This window comes from Camelus ferus, chromosome 9, assembly GCF_009834535.1.
Source record: "Camelus ferus isolate YT-003-E chromosome 9, BCGSAC_Cfer_1.0, whole genome shotgun sequence".
NCBI lineage: Eukaryota > Metazoa > Chordata > Mammalia > Artiodactyla > Camelidae > Camelus > Camelus ferus.
Genome location: NC_045704.1, coordinates 20,579,968 through 20,597,819, shown reverse-complemented (window position 1 = coordinate 20,597,819; position 17,852 = coordinate 20,579,968). Strand labels below are relative to the sequence as shown.

At 35.3% G+C, this 17,852-nt stretch overlaps 2 protein-coding genes across 3 annotated transcripts in view; one reads left to right on the top strand and one right to left on the bottom strand.

The window, feature by feature from the left end:
• Nucleotides 1-17,852, bottom strand: part of LOC116666048 (translation initiation factor IF-2-like) — a 407,644-nt gene that overhangs the window by 199,681 nt on the left and 190,111 nt on the right. The window lies entirely within an intron of this gene.
• The window catches only part of LOC102510255 (zinc finger protein 14 homolog), a 97,248-nt gene that overhangs the window by 7,376 nt on the left and 72,020 nt on the right, over nt 1-17,852 (top strand). The window contains exons 2-4 of one of the 2 annotated variants that reach the window (XM_032488016.1): nt 2,541-2,600; nt 5,142-5,268; nt 5,575-5,670. In XM_032488016.1, the coding sequence (XP_032343907.1) occupies nt 2,592-2,600; nt 5,142-5,268; nt 5,575-5,670 (232 nt within the window). In that variant the 5' untranslated portion in view covers nt 2,541-2,591. Of the gene's footprint in view, nt 1-2,540; nt 2,601-5,141; nt 5,269-5,571; nt 5,671-17,852 lie in introns of both variants that reach the window. The other variant, XM_014563813.2, reaches the window with a different exon arrangement.

The window sequence follows — 17,852 nt, the reverse complement described above, 5'->3', positions numbered from 1 at the left end:
AATGCTGTTGGTAGTAAATCTTGTATTTTCTCTGGGTACTTTCAAGATTTTTTTCCTTTCTCTGTGGTTTTCAGCTCTTTGACTCTGATATGCTTGATTGTGGTTTTGCTTTTGTTGTGTGCTTGTTTTGTTTACTTTCTTATATATTATTCTTTAGGTTTGCTGAGCTTCTTGCAATTCTTGTTGAGTCTTAGTTAATTAATCTATTCAAATATTAATTCCTCTCCAATCCCTTTTTTTCCTTCTGAGACTCCACATACATGTATGGTAGATCTTTTGACTGTGTTCATGTGTCTTTTATACTCACTTCTTTTTTTCTCTGTGCTTCATGTAGAAGTTTTTTTTGTTGGCTTGTCTTTGAGTTCAGTAATCCTGTCTTCTGCTTGTCTGATCTCAAAGTTAGCAATGATTTCTTTATTTCTTAATTTACTGAAGTAGATAGTCTATTTCATTCTTTTTTATGGATTTCAATTCTGTTTATTTTCTTTATCTTACCATCCATTTGCCTATCTTTTCTTTGGTTGTCTTTAATATTTTAATTGTGGCTATTTTAAAAGTATGTGTTTGCCAACTCGTATCTGAATTGTCTGTGGTTCTGCTTCTCTTTTCTGTTTCTATCTCCTTGCATGTCTAGTAAGTTTTAATTGTATGATAGATATTGTGTCTGACAACTGTGGGGGCGAAAGCCTACTTCTAGCCTTCTCGTTATACAAGAAAAATTAAACTGCTTTTCAGGTCTCTGTTACTAACAGACAAATACAATTCCTGGCACATAGGAAATTTTCAGGATAATGCCGGAAATAAATTAAAACATTACTTTTTTTTTAATTTAAAATGGTAGATTTATTATTTAGAAGAGTACAAAGTTCTCAAGTTTTAAATTACTTACTAGACTTTAAAAGACTCTCTTCTCTATAGTGGTATATTTTGGCAGTACTCCACACCCCAGCTGTGGTCATGTTGTAAGCATACAGAGATTGTTGGCTTTAAAAGGGAGGAGCAGATCCCTCAGATGCAAGATTTCAGCCTGGGGAGGATACCATCTAGGGTCAGAGATGAAGAGGGTTGGGAATGTGACAAATATAGTATGGATCTATGAAAGTAAGAATGTTTCCTGCCCATTCTGCTTGGAAGGTACAGCATTTGAAGATGTCCCTTTAACCAGGGAAAGGCCAAGAGGAGAGACCAGAATGGGGGACTTAAAAGTGAGGAGTACAGGAGAAGGAATTTTTTTCATGTCTTTGAGGATGACTGTTGATTCTTTAGTATCTGGCACATAGTAGGCTATGTGGTTGATAAAAGAATACTAAGTCTTTAATAAGTAGTAATACTAATTATAATAAAGGAATGTTTTCAGGTTTTAAGGAAGAGGCATTTGTGGATTACTTTGATTTTCATTTCCTGCAATATGTTTACCTGTAGGGGAATGCAGTGATTAACTAGGGGTAGAAGTAGCCATTAAATAATTGATAACCTGGTAACATGGTGTTACTTTCTGAGTGTTCAGTTTTACATGAAATTATTGATAAATTATTTAATGATCAAGGAGCTTTGTATATAGAAATGCTCACTACCCTTTATACTTTTATAATGCTCAGTTTATTACATTCCTATATCCAGTAAACAAAAAAACCCACAAATTTTCTTAAATATTTAAACATCAATCACAAATTCACTTATTCCCCTTAAACAATTTAGACTTCTATTAGTTAACTTATTCTTTTGGACATTTTAAGCATCTTAGGAAGCACACAGAATATACACAATTGTTCCAAATTTTATTATCACACTTACAGTCAAAAGCTATTCTAAAGCATCAGTGGGGTTTAGTCTATTTCTACATTATTTTAACTCTTTTCAAATTCTTTCCTATTCTTACACTAATTTTAATATCTTCCCAAAGTTTCCATAAAATTACTTTTTTACATTTCTGGTTTTCAGTTTTCTTAAGGCAAGACTCATTAACCCCAAAAGTCTTCTCAAACGAGGCAAGATTAGAGGATCTAGTTCATCAACGAGATGTTTCTTGGTCAGGACTTGTGACATGATTGTACAACCCAAGATCATTGAAAACTGGTTTGACCAATGTATATCCAAACTAAAAGGCATATGATCAACTTTTAGGAATTATTGGCAGCAGATCAGTTGAATAAATTAAAGTTTATCCATTTAATGGAATACAGTGTAGCTAAGAGAATTACATAACTCTGAATGTACTAGTTGGGATCTGGTCCAAGATCTATTAAGTAAAAATAATAGTGTGTATAACCGTATATATAATATGCTACAATTTTTATTTTTTAAAAGTATGCCTTTGTGTGTATATGTATATATACAAACTATATTCTCTAATCCATATCAAGTTGTACAAATCCTGGTCCAGTCAAAGTCTGAGGTTTCTGGAGTAGGGGATAATGAGAGATTTGCCCATTTTTCTAATAACCCTCAAGTATTTGTGTGGAGTGAACAGAGGGGAAACGATCACTCTGGGAGTCATGAGGGGCACAGGATCTTACATGGCTTTTTTTTGCCTCCCCCAGCTCTGCCTTTTTCCATAAGAGGAGCCCAGAGGAGGACTCAATATCAAAGCCATGGCTCAGGTAAGATGCTGTTTCTTTTTGCTCAAATAGAGTCATTTTTACTCCTAGTACATTTAAATATTTGCTTTCCTCATCATGATGCTTTTTGGTGTTTAAAAAAACAACAGCTTTCAGACAGTTTAGTTACAAGCAGTGCCAAAGTTCTCTTACCCTTGCTTTAAAGAAAAAGATCTCTAATGAACCAATTCAAAAATTCTCTTGGTGAAGATATTTCTAGAAAAAAGAAGTGGTTAGGTAATCATTGTTGAAAAAAAGGAAAGGATGTCTGGTTAAAGATCTTTACACTCATAAATTACAGATAACTGTTAAGAGGGCCAAGGGGTCATGTAACAAGTTTGTCTGAAAAGGTCTTAATCAGATTAAAATCCATTAGAAAATTACGTATGGATTTTATCAAGAATCCTTATTTTTTTTCCCACAAATTGAGAACTACACAATGTAAAAACAGTCTGACTGAGACCAGGTCTGGAAAAAAATTTTTTATGTGGGTTAACTTGGTTCCCCCTCAGGAACCCGAACCCTGTTTCCTCCTAAACAACCCAGTGCCCTCCACAGTTCCCCCTTTCTTCTTTTAAACAATGTTTACAGACTCATTTAGTAAGTCCTTCAGCATCTTCTATCCCCGACTTCTGTCAGAAATCTCAGCGGAACAGAAATGTGATTTCCGTTTGTTAATGCATCTAATTTGCTTGGACAGTGATTTGATGGAGTGGAGATGAGTCATTAGGGGCACATTGTAGGTCAAAGCCCTGATCATCTCCATAGACCTGTCTTCCAGTCAGAAAATGGAATGATTTTGTTTGATTTCATCCTTAATACACAGAAAGATCTGGTGTATAAGCCTTATAGGTTTTGGGGGTATGACTGCTGATCAGTACAAAGCTCTGACACCCCACCATCATCCTTGATGGTAGACTTCCGTAATGCCATATGTGAAACTGGATCATGCTGCATCATTTCAAGTAGCTCAGAAACAAAGGGAGTTTACAGTTGAGCAATGGGCGGTTTTAGGTAAGATTGGGCCAATGTTGGGAAGGTCTTTAAAGGTCACCTTCAGCCTCAATGTCTGAAAGCAAAAGAGAAGTTGTCATTTATATCCATGTAATAGAAGATTATTCAGTGAAAAAAATATGCTTATGAAAATAATTTGGTATAACAAGGAGTAACACTTATTATATAATAGTGTGGCATTAGAATGGATCAGTCTTGAATGATACGCAAATTTTCCAAGATAAAATATTTTTTAAAGTCATCTTGTACATGTGCACGAGTGAAATAGTACTTTCAGTCTTGCGCCACCACTAGTTCCACTCCCAAAAGGTAGCTGCCATCAACTCTTGAATACTGATGAGTCGATTTTCCTCATTATTCCTTGACTTACTGCTGAGTGGACAGGACATTATACTCCTGTGCTGCATCCTTCCTCTCCTCTTCTTCTGTCATTCATCCTTATATCACAGTTTTTGGTTAATTCAGTAATACATACATTCTTATGATTGCAAATACCACTCACTGCTGAGCCAACTCATGGCTTTATTCTGTTACAGACTTTCATTTTTCTGGGGGTTAACTGCCCCCCCCCCCCAATTTGCTTAGCTGTCCATGTACTTATGTGCAGAATCTCCAGAATCACTGCCACATGCCAGCTTATATGTTTTCCATCTGGTCAAACACATCAATTTTGTTTGAACATGGAGACTTCTGTATGTTCCCTTTTCACCCTGCTCCCCATCTGGTCTAGTTGCTCTCTAGGCCTATTTCTCTGAGACTTCCCTTTCTTTTTCCTGGGAGTTTCCTTCACTGTTCTCCTGTGTTAATTCACCTGTTTCTTGAATCCCATGTCTTCCTCTTTTCTGGTTTACTCTTCAATTTCAGTGGAGCACAACCTCCGATAGTTCCCTAAGAAATTGTGCTTGAGTCCTTTAATGTCTAGGCATGCCTTTTTTCAATTGTCACAACAGAATGATGGTTTGGTTATAGAATTCTAGATCAGAATTTCTTCTCAGCATATTGAAGAATTGGTCCTAACCATTTCTTGTTATCAGTGATTTTCTTAAGAGCCCAATCGCCTTTCTGATTCTTGATATCTTTTATCTGACCTGCTCTCCTCTGGATGCTTTTAATGTCTTTATCCCTTTTTCCGAAATTTTACCACTAGCTATTTTGGAAAAGAGGAAAGAGACTCAACATATATTCGTAACATATAAGTGTGTGCTAGGTGTTTGTATACATTATTTCATTTAATTGGGAAATCCTCTTACCTGGATTTTGTACTTCCCCAGTCTTGTTTGGGTAACGGAAGTGTCCCACTCTACACAGGCAGTTTTGCCCTGGGGGAAACAGAATGACATGCAAGCACAGTGATTCAGTCCTGCTTATCTGTTTACAGTCTTCCACTTGTATCTCAGACATTCAGCCCCACTCTGTATGCTTCTGTTTTGCACTTCTTGTACACTTTTATTTTTTTTCTCTTTCCTTCACAAAACACTTTTTTGTTAATCAAACCTAATTTTTAAAAATTTAACATGGTTGTTGTTCCAGGGGTCAGTGATGTTCAGTGATGTGTCCATAGACTTCTCTCAGGAGGAGTGGGAATGCCTGAATGATGATCAGAGAGATTTATACAGAGATGTGATGTTGGAGAATTACAGCAACCTGGTTTCAATGGGTAAGGACGTCTGTCCATAATAATTCGGATTCAGCCCTCAGAAGGTCTGCTTCCTCTGGTGTTATACTCACGTGCCTTTCAAGTAACCATTTGGCTTTCTACATCCTGTTCCCAGGGGAATGTTTTTAATATCGTAAAGTTAGAAAGAGGAAGCTGCATTGAGTTATGAAGGAAGTTTCAAGTCCTCTTATATTTTCATAAATCTGATGTATCTTTCCTTAACTCTTTTTTAATAATGGAGGGACTGGATTTGAATTCTGGGACATTCTCATCATAAACTTATCTCGTTACTTCTTTTGTAAGCAGGACATTGTATTTCTAAACCAGATGTGATCTCCTTCTTGGAGCAGGGGAAGGAGCCCTGGTTGGTTGACAGAGAACCAACAAGATACCAGTGGCCAGGTAAGTGAGGCACAGCAGGTAATGACCCAATTGGTCAGTGGAAAGACTGCCCCTTTGAGATGCAGTCTGGGAAGCTCCCCTTAAAAACTTTAGGCCTACTGTGCAGAAGTAAGCCTTTCCAGCATGACCTTTCAAATGACCTTACCTTTTCTCCTTACTTCACACTTTGCCTGCTTTTCTGCTCTTACACTTTTGTCCCAATTCTAACCAGCTGGTGCCCTCCTCCACCCTCTCTAATAGTACTCCTCTCTATCCATAATTTGGATCTACTCCCTTATCAGCTTCTCATCCTCTTTTGTATTTAGTCCTTTAAAAACTATCACTGTCTCTTGAAATTTTTTTTCTACATTACCAAAGACTTATTTTCTTTAAGATTTTTAAGATACAGTAGCTCACTCATTGATTCATTCATACTTTTAGTGAACATTTACTGAATAGTCTAGTGTGTGAGGTACTCTGATTGATACTGAAGAGATTAAAAAATTAATAAGCAATTTCATAGTTCAATCGGGATACTATATACAACTTCTAAAAAGTAGAACCACCATAAGAGAGGTTAAAATAGGGAGCTCAGCAGAAAGTGAGGGCTAAAGAGGTAGAAAAGGAGTTAATCCACATAGAGGCCATAGAGGGAAATTCGAGCATGCGTGTCATTGACTGTAGATAGAATGTTAGGGAAAAAAAGGTCTGTGCCTCCAGTGAGAACTTGGAACTGGCAAAGATAAAGAGGTCTGGTACAAAGGAGGAAAAACGGACAGCACGTTCATTCATTCAGTATATGTCCATTGAGTACCTGCTGCATGCCCGGCACTGTTCTCAACACCAAGGTTACAGCAGTGAATAGAATCTGTTCCCAGAGCTTACCCTCCAGTGCAGGGAGAGATACACAAATAAATGAATATATAATATATCCTATAATAGTGAAAAAGAAAAACAAAGTGGAGAAAAGGGATGGAGGGTGCTATTTTATGTGACATGATTAGAGAAGCTTTTTCCAATAAGGTGACGTTTGGGCAGAGATCTGAAGAAGTACAGCAGTGAATCATTGTATATGGTTACTGGGAGGAAGAACATGCCAGAGAAGGAAGCCAAACATTCGAGGGCCTGAGGCAGGTGTGCATTAGCTGTGTTTGAGGAGCAGCCAGGCGACCAGTACTTCATCTGCCCCAGTTGTTACTGTTCAGGTATTTCTAAGTGAATCCAAGACCTCGGGTTATTTCACCTTTGCATAACTTCAAAATGTAATTTAAAAAATATGGACATTTTCTTCCTTACATAATGTGAATGCCTTATCATCCTGAAGAAATCTTATGATGATTTCTTGGTACACTGGATTGTTTTAGCATCATTCTTTTGAGGACTAGTGAGAGTGGACATTTTCACCTTAATGGTACTCTTGTCTTTTAACTTGTTCCCTACTGTATTTTATACTTTTTTAATCGATTACTGTTATTTTTTCAGTCAATTTTTATGGACTTTATGAAATAAAACATATTTACCCATTTCCAGGGGGTGCTTTTACTTTTTAAATTTTAATTTGGATTGGCATCTTTAAGTGTATGTTTAATGTGTTTGTACTCAGTTCTTTTGTGGTTATTACTATTTCTGATTTTAGAAAATTAAGTGGCCTCCACAAATTTTATAGGTGTTCTGTTATTTTTAAAATTTTTTTCTGCTATTTTGATAGCATTTAAATCCATCTTAAAGTTCTTTTACAGTAAGCTGTAATTGAGAGTGCAAATCAATTACCTGTGCCCCCCCAACTCCTCGCATATCCTATTTTAGCACCATTTATTCAGCAGCTGCTTATTTCATCATTGTTTTATCTGCCTGTTCAGTAATAAGTTCTGATTTATGTTAGCTTGTATTTCAGGGCTTCTTTTTCTATTTCTCTGATCCATCTATCCACTTGTACCTGTAGAGATAGATAAGCCCAGAAGTGAGTATATTTGCATTCTTTTTATTGGAAATTATCACAAGTACAGAAAAGTAACAAACTGTAGGCAGATATTTAAACTCATGGAACCATCACCCAGCTCAAAACTATAACACTGTCAGCACAGATCTCTTTGTGTCCCCTTATCCTTTTAATACCTAAGAGAGCGACCTGCAACAATATAGGTTAGTTTTAACTGAGTCTGAAATTTACATACATAGAATCATACTATATATTCTTTTATGTTGCTTTTTTAACTGAGCATTTTGCTTATAAGATTTCATACATATTATTTCTTATAGTCAGAGTTGATTCATTCAATTAGATGAATATACCACAGTTTATCAGTTCTACTTTTCATAGGCAGTTAGGTTGTTTTTGACAGTTACAAATAGCTACTATGAACATTTTCTATGTTACTTGAATAGGAGAGAAATGAATAGATCATAAGACATCATATCTTTAGCTGCCTGATATTTAGCTTTTCTTTTTTTAGGGGGGGTAATTATTTTTAGAGGAGGAACTGGGCATTGAACCCAGGACCTTGTGTATGTTAAGCATGTGCTCTACCACTGAATGTACCCCCCCCAGCTTTTCTTTAATGCCTACGCTAGTCTACAGTCTCACCAGCAGTATATAGGAGCTCCCATTGTTGCATGTGCTTCCTAATGTAAGGAATTGTCACACTTAGATTTCTACCAATTGGTGAGTGTATAGTGATACTGCAGTGTGGTTTTAGTTTGCATTTCCCTTTTTACTAATGAGGTTGAACACACTTTCATTATCATTATTGGTCTTTTGAAATTCTTCTTTAGTGGATTGTCTGTTCAAGTGTTTTTTACCTGTTTTTCTGTTGGATTGCCTGTATTTTCTTAGTGATGGCTCTTTACTTATTTTGCATATGAGTATATTCCATGGTCTAAAAAATTGCAAATACCTTCTTCCACTCTGAATTGCCTTTTAGCTCTCTATGGTTTCTTTTTGTTTACAGAAGTTCTTCATTTTTATCAGATTTATCAGTCTTCTCTTTTGTGCTTTATGCTTGTTGGGTCTTACGTAAGAAATTCTTCCTTGGCCTATTTTTGAATCTTTAATATAAACAAAATCACACTATCTGTACTTTGTGTTCTGTTTAAGAAATCTTTACTTACCATAAGACCATGAAGTGACGATATTCTCCTATGTTTTCTCCTTCATGTATGATTGTTATTCCTTATGAACTTTTCTTCTAATGGGCTAAATTTTTACTGTAATATATTCAGGTGTGGTTACCTTTATTCCTTCATATTTTGCTTCTGGTTGTATTTTTCAACCTGAGCACTTATATCTTTTTCTGGTGATAGGAAAGCCTTGGCAGTCATCTCTTCAAATACTACCTTGCTACCATTTCCTCTTTTCTCTCTTGGCTCCAGTAAACAGACCTTAGAACATCTGGATCATCTCCAGTGTCTTTTACTCTTCATCTCTGTTTCCATTTATACTGCCTTTATATTGAATTCTTTGCCTTGATTTGTATTGATTCACCAGTATATTCTTCAGTTTTGACTTTTTGGCTCTTCAACCTATCCATTAAGTTTTTTATTTTAAAAAATAGTATAGTTATTTGTGAAATATAATCCATACACAATAGGATATATAACAGATAATTAACATAAATTATAGCATAATAACATGTAAACCTCTAGATTTGCATATGCAAGAGATTTGCTAGGAAATACACCTAGGAATAAAATTGCCTGGTCTTGGCATACATTCTTTTCCTGCCTGCCACCTTTCTTTCTTTCTTTCTTTCTTTAATTGAAATCCCCACCTTTAAAGAGTGTTTTTTTTTTTTTAATTAAACCTTTTTAAAGGTGCTTTAAAAAAAATGAGCTAACATGTTGGATCCTGTTATCTCCAGATAGTCACTTCAGGTCTCCATTCCACTTAGTTTGTATAGACACATAGCTAAAAAAAGAGGATATAGGCTTTTGGAGATTTGTCTGAGAATATAGTGGACATTAAAACATACCAGACAGGCCATGTGGCCCAATTGGTTTTACATTGGCATACATTCTTATTCAGCTTTACCAGGTAATGCCAAACTGTTCTCCAAGTGTGTGTATCACCGTCTTTCCCAGTAATTGATATTGTAAGATTTTCTTCCTTTTTAACAATCTGGTGAGTTAAAATCTTTTTTTTTTTAAATAAAATCTTATTTCATTGTTTTCAATTAAATTTTCCTGGTTACTGTTGAAGATGATTACATTTCCTCGTTTGGCCATTAGTATATCTTCTGCGTAATGCCATTTTGATCATGTTTGTATTAGGCTGTTTGTCTGTTTCCTAAAATTTGTAGGAACTCCTTATGTATTTTCTTGGTACTAATTTTGGTCAGTAACATGTTTTATAGACATGTTTTCCAGTTGTAGCTTATTTATTCACTTTCTTTATGATAGCTTTTGGTGAACAGTAATTCTTTGTGTTAGTATGGTTAAATCATATATTTAATGGTTAAATTATACATAGTTTATAAAAAATTCTACTTTTTTCCTGTATGTTTCACACCTGTGGGGTCTTAAGAAACTTTTTCCTAGCCTAATTTTCTCCTTTTTTGTCTTCCAAGAATTTTTATGTTTTGACTTTCTTATAAAAGCCCTATTAATATAACTGGAATTGATTTTCATGAATGGTGTGAGAGCAGTTATAATATTTTCTCCATATAGGGAACATATTATCTTTGCCCCACTGCTTTCCACTGATCCATGGTGCTCCTTCTGTCATATGTTAAAATTCCACATATACATAGGTCACTCATTCCATTGGCCTTTTTATTTATCCCTGTCGTAATTACTCTTGCTTTTATAAAAAGTCCTGACCTCTAGTGGGACAGATCCCTCCACCTTTTTCTTCAGAAGTGTTTGGTTATACTTGACTTTTTGGTCTTCCATATATATTTTTAAATTACAATAAGTAAAATTTTATTTAAAATGTTGACTTTTTTTCAGCATCCATTCATGATCAAAGCTCAGAAAAGAGGGAATATACCTCAGCATATTAAAGGTCATATGTGACAGGCCCATAGCTAACATCATACTGAATGTTGAAAAATTGAAAGCTTTTCCTCTAAGATCAGGAACAAGACAAGGATCCCCACTTTGACCACTTTTATTCAACATAGTACTGGCAGTCTAAGCTAGAGCAGCTAGGGAAGAAAAAAAAAATAAAAGTCATCCAAATTGGAAAGGAAAAAAGAAAAATTGTCACTATTTGCAGATAGCATGATACTATATACAGAAAACCCCAAAGACTCCACCAAAAATACTGTTAGAATTAATAAATGAATTCAGAAGAGTTGTAGGATACAAAATCCATATACAGAAGCCAGTTACATTTCTATACACTAACTGCTCTCAGAGACATTAAGAAGACAGTCCCATTTATAATTGCATCAAAAAAAACCCCCAAAGAATAAAATACCTAGAAATAAATTTAACTAAAGAGGTGAAAAGACCTGTACATTGAAAACTATAAGACATCAAAAGAAATTGAAGAAGTCACAAATAAATGGAAGACTCTTCCATGCTTTCATGCTCATGGATTAGAAGAATTAATATTGTTAAAATGTTCATACTACCCAAAGTAATCTACAGATTCAGTGCAATCCCTATCCAAATCCCAAGGCATCTTTCAGCGAAATAGAACAAACAATCCTAAAATTTATATGGAACCCACAAAAGACCCTGAATTGTCAAAGCAATCTTGAGAAAGAAGAACAAAGCTGGAAGCATCATGCTTCCTGATTTCAAACTAGATCACAAACCTATAGTAAAAATAGTATGATATTGGCTTAAAAACAAATGCAGATCAATGGAACAAAATAGACAGGAAATAAACCCATTATACAGTCAATTAATTCATGAAAAAGGAGCCAAGAATATACAGTGGGAAAAGGACAGTCTCTTCAATAAATGGTGTTGGAAAAACTGGACCACTATCTTACACTTTACACAAAAATCAACTCAGTGTGGATTAAAGACTTGAACAGAAGATCTGAAAGCATAAAACTTCTAGAAGAAAACACAGAGGGTAAGCTCCTTGACATCAGTCTTGGATTTTTCTGGATATGACACTGAAACAAAGGCAACAAAAGCAAAAATAAACAAATGGGATGACATCAGGCTAAAAATCTACAAAGAAAAGGAAACTATCAGGAAAATGAAAAGGCAACCTAGTGAATGAGAAAACATTTGCAAATAATATATCTAATAAAAGTTAATATCCAAAATATATATACAGAACCTGTGTAACTCAGCAAAAAAAAAAAAAGAAGAAAAAAATCCAATTAACAAAAAGAAGATAATAAAAGAAACAAATGGAAATTTTAGAACTGAAAAATACAATGGCCAAAAATTTTTAAACTCATTGGATAATCTCAATAGGAGAATGGAGATAACAGAGGAGAATTAGTGAACTTGAAGGTAGATCAAAGGAAATTAGCCAATATGAATAACAGAAAAAAAGGTTGAAAACTTTAAAAGAATACAACCTCAGAGATGTGTGGGACAACAACAGAGGTTTCATATTTGTGTCACTGAAGTCCCAGAAGGAGAGGGGAAACTATAGGACTGAAAAAAAATATTTGAAGAAATAGTGGCTTACCAAATTTGGTGAAAGAAATAACAAACCTACAAATTCAAGAAGCTCAGCCACCCTAAACAGGATAAACCCAAAGAAATCCATACCTAGACACATCATAGTCAGTTTGCTGAAAATAGATGACAAAGTGATGAAAGAACCATAGAAAAATAATGCATCACTTGTAGAGAAACAATAATTTGAATGACTGGATTTCTCTTCATAAACCGTGGAGGTCAGAAGAAAGTAGAACAGTATTTTATTTGCTAAAGAACTCTCAACCCAGAATGCCATGGCCAGCAAAAACCCTTTAGGAATGAAGGTAAAATTAAGAAAAGCAATACTGCAAATGTACATGGCAAATGAAACTCTGGCCTGGGCATCTGTGTGGGACTAGGAAATAGTGGGGACAGTGGCTAATGAGAGCAAGTCCCTGCCCTGTCTGAAAGGAGTAAGCACTTGTTAAATGTAGGAGACAGCTGTCATATGAGAATACAGGCCAAGTGCTAACAGATAGATATTCCAGTTTTTCAAGGAAAGCTAGAAATACGGATTTCTATATTAAACCTGGTATCTCAAGGCTGGTAACTAATTAAGAACTTTAGAGAACTGTTGGGGCAACACCGAACACAAACATGAGTAGGAGACAACCTGATTCATTGGGTTTTTACTTACATGGAATTTTCTTTTTCTCTGAACCTCAGAAATTCTACCAAGAATATCTAATTAAAACTCTTTCCTCATAAATTCTGCTCAGCATGGAAAGGAACTACCTACTTACTAAGAGTTTTCTTCATCTCTGGGAATTTGTCTTGTTGGTTCTGTATCATCACCATATCCTCCTTCTGGAATTCATTTTTTTTTAACTTTTTTTATTAAGTTATAGTCATTTTACAATGTTGTGTCAATTTCCAGTGTAGAGCACAATTTTTCATTTATACATGAACATACATATATTCATTGTCACTTTTTTTTTTCGCTGTGAGCTACCACGAGATCTTGTATATATTTCCCTGTGCTATACAGTATAATCTTGTTTATCTATTCTGCACATGCCTGTCGGTATCTACAAATATTGAAACCCCAGTCTGCCCCTTCCCACCCACCACCCCCTTGGCAACCACAAGTTTGTATTCTATGTCTGTGAGTCTGTTACTGTTTTATATTTTTTTTTTTTTCTTTTTTAGATTCCACATATAAGCGATCTCATATGGTATTTTTCTTTCTCTTCTGGCTTACTTCACTTAGAATGACATTCTCCAGGGACGTCCATGTTGCTGCAGATGGCGTTATGTTGTCGTTTTTTATGGCTGATAGAATTCATATTTTATGTTTATTTTATTTCCTATTACTCTTCCTTCTCCATGACCCTGCCATCATTTATCAATCACCAATTCTATCCTTTCCCTGAGAATTTTTTTTCAAGAATCAATTCTAGTTTTAGTGATGATGGTTGACTTTTCGCTGTGGAATTTGAAGATTTAGCTTACTTTACATCCTCTTTCCTCATCCTCCAAATATACTTATAGCATGAATTTAATTAAATCATTATTTAGTTCACTTAATGGCTGTGTAAATGGCTTTCTTTTCCATGAAGTTAAACCTTATCTTAACTGAGAGTTGCTTAGTTTTCTGTACGTCTGGCACTAACCTAACTCTTTTCAGACATGTTAGGTAACTGTATGTTTTTTGAGACATCTTCCCCTGACCCTCTATTGTTCTTACGCAGGGACAATTGTTACATAGCTATTTTTTAGAATTTCCCTTTATTACCATCCAGTGGATTCCTTTTGGATCATCCCATTGATTCCCTTTACCACTCAACTTTGAGTTCCTTTTTGATTCTCTTCTGTTTTTGCATGCCTTGGATACTTTTATATACTTTAACTGTTGGATCTCCTGCCTTCCTCTTTCTTTGTTTTCTCATTATTCCGAAACACATCTTTCTAAAATATGCCAAAGAAGTAAACAGAAAGCATATTTTGTGAATCCTTGCATGAATAAAAATGTTTTCATTTCATCCTCATAATTTGATTGATAATTTGACTGGAGATGTAATTTTAGGTTGAAAAAGTTACTTCAAATTTTTGAAGGCATTACTCCAAGGATTTCTAAAGTCTTCTAGCATCTAGTGTTGTTGAGAATTCCACAACCTATTCAGGTTCTTAATTATTTTAGGTGATCTGTTTAATCTCTTTGAAAGCTTTTAGAGTTTATTATTTATTTGTGATGTTCTCATGTTCATGTTGAAGTATCATGATGTTCATTTTATTCTTTCATTTGGCTGGGCACTCACTGAGACTCACTGAGATTCTAGAAACTAAAAATCACTGGAATTTTCTTGTATTATTTTGTTGATCATTTGTTTCCCATTGTTTTCTCTTTTTCTGTATTCTGTATGTTTCAAACTTTGATCATTTTTTTGTATCCAGTGCTTGGCACCATGTCTGACACAGTAAGGGCTCATTTAATTTTCTGAATGATTGAACACTCATAATTCAATCTTAAATTTCTTGTGCTAGCCCTAGAATTTTTTTTCCTATTTTCCACCTTTCTTTTTATGTTGTACTTTCTGTGAGATAATTTTATTAACTTCTAATCCTGTATTATTTCTTATAAAAATGTATTTCTTTTTTCTGGCATCATTCTCTTGTGGGATTGTTACATGTGGTTTTTAGAAGCATTCTTTTGAATTTTGGATTTTTTTCTCCTTCATTGTCTCTTTCCAGAGTTTTTTTCTCTTTAGTTTTAAGCTCTTATATTTAAGGGTTTCCTGAAATAGCTAGTGACTCAAGGCTATTAGCTCATAGAAACCCATGGCATTGAAAAGCCCATTTGAGCTCGTTAGTGACTGAGGATTTGTAGATTTGTTAATGTAGTCACTGTAGAGTGATCTGCCTAGAACAGACACCACCTGTCAGGTCTTTCCTCTTGGGCTGATTTTCTCCAGAATAGATTCCTCTGCTTTCTTTCTGGAATTAAAAAAATAAGCTTGGCTGCCAGATTCTGTGAGTTTATTGGGTATAGTGGGCTTGAAAATCAGCGTGCTATATGGAGTAGGTTTGAGAATCTGAGGTCTGTCTGTTTCTTGGAGATTTTCAATTAATATTCCATTTTATAGCCCCTTTGCACCCTGTTTCCTAAGGTGCCTGACGATTGTGTTCCTGAAAATAACTGGCTTTGTACAATAGGACTAATCTGTGACTTAGGTTTCAGGGATTGTTTGGGTTTTTTTTAATGGCTGCTATATCATTTATTAGTGTTTCATCTAGTCTCTAGTTTCCAAACTTTTATTGCTGCATTTTTCCCCCACTCTCTTTGTCCTCATGGAGTTTCTTCTTTTCTTTAATCTCATTACTCTCACTCTAGTGGAATTTCATAAAAGAGCAGTAATAAATGCATATATACAATATGCCATGTTTGAAAAAATTATGTCCTCTCTTTCTAGAGGAATTTTTTAGACATTTTTCATTAAGGAGTATATCTTTACTTGCTAATTGAGTCAGCGAATAAGTATTTGTTGATCTTCCAATATGTGTCATACACCATACTCAGAGTTGGATTCACACTGATGAAGACAACAAACATTTTCCTTGCCGTCACAGAACTTAAGACCTATTGAGGGAAAAAAGATATTAAATGAACCTAAATAAATATGTTACTACAAATTGTGGAAATCCTGTTAAGGAAGAGATCAGAGTGCTAAATGTGTAATTACAAGGAGGGTATAATCTGGCAATAGGATCAGAGAAGGCCTCAAAAAGTATGACCTTTGAGTAGAGATTTGGAAAATAAGTAATAGTTATCAAGGCCAAGAGTAAAAGGAAATACCTTCTAGACAAATGGAAAAGTTACCTGAAAGGGCCTAAACAGGGACTATCAGCTAGGAGCATTTGAAGAACTGCAAAATAGGGCTAATGTGGATGGCGCTCAGAAACCAAAAGGAACACACTGTGAGATTCGGTTGAAAGGGAGGCAAGAACCAGATCCTTCAGGGCTGTGTCAACCATGTTCAGGAGTTTGGCTTTAATTTTAAGAGCAACATCACATGGGAAACCACAAAAGGACTTTAAGCAGAGCAGTGGCCGGCTAATGCCCTTCTAGTGAAATGGATCTGAGATTGCAAACCCCAAGTGAGGAAACCAGGTAGCAGGCTATTCAATAGTCGAAGGAGAGATGTTTCATTAGGTGTTATATTTACTATAAAAGGAAGAGTTTCAGGATATATTTAGGAGACAGATTAGGCAGTATTTGCTAGATAAATTATGAGAGGAAGAGGAAGAAGATGGTACTAGAGTGATCTTTACTTTTTTGGCTTGAGGTTTCCCCCCAGGGTCCATAGTATGGTCTTCAAAACACTTAACTTGCCTAACATTCCCATTTTTGTATGGAAATTCTTCCATAATATTATCTTCCAAATTCTAATTTTATACCCAGTACTTTTTGATATAGTATTCTCAATCCTCACAATGATTGCAGGAGTTACCATTCCTGTCATGCAGACAGACAACTGGGGGCTCAGAAAGATGAACTCATTTGCCCAAGAAAACAAAGCTTGTAATTAACTGAGTTTGACTTCAAAACTCCTATAACTGAATCTTGTACCTCTGATCTTTCAATAGCAATACACTGCCTCCCATTAAATTCTTTTTCCTTCTCTTTGAACCTACAGACGCCCTTCCTGTTAGTTGGCCATCACTGCTGCAGTGCTTGAGCACTTGTTAACGCCTCTCCTCTTTTTCTCTAAGTTCAGAATCACAGAATTCCAAGGCGTAGTATTTTCATCAAAGTATTTTCATATACCATATCTAATCACAAAAAATTCTCCCTATACACCACCCATGCTAGATTCACTCAACACTTGACTTTTCTTAAGGTATTACTAAATCTAGAATTTTCAGCAATGGTGAAAATGTCTTATGTTTGTGATTTCCAATGTGGTCGACACTAGCCACATTTGGCTGTTGAATACGAGAAATGTGGATACTGCCACTGAGGAACTGAATTTGAATTTTTTTTTAATTTTAATTATGTTAAATTCAAATAGACACATATGCTAGTGGCCACTGTAATGGACAACACAGATCTAACCAGGGCCTGGAAAACTTTTTTTAAAGGGCCAAATAGCAAATATTTTAGGCTTGCAGACAATACAACCTCTGTTGCAGCTACTCCTGCCACTGTAGCTCAAAAACAGCCACAGACAATACATAAACGAGTAAATTTACATATTCCAATAAATACGGAATGGCTGTGTTCCAATAAAACTTTACTTATAAAAATTATTCCAAGTCTTTGCCAACCCCTGGAAAATTTCCCTCAGACATACTCATTTAATCCTGACAACAGTTATTAAGTAGGTATGATCATTTCCCTTGTTTTACAGCTCATGCCTTGGGATGCTCGTGTGTGTGTGTGTGCATATGCTGTAAGATTTTTTGTGTGTGTATGTGTGATTAGAGTCAAGCTGTAGCAAGGGGGTCTAAGGCATCTGTGTATTTAGCAAGCTCCCCTAAGTAATTCTGATTTATAGCAACATCTGGAAACCAGTGGCTTTCTTACTGCCCTCATCCTACTGTGCCATCTTTCCGCACTCTTTTCTTGTCCTTTTTTTTTTTTAAATTCAGTT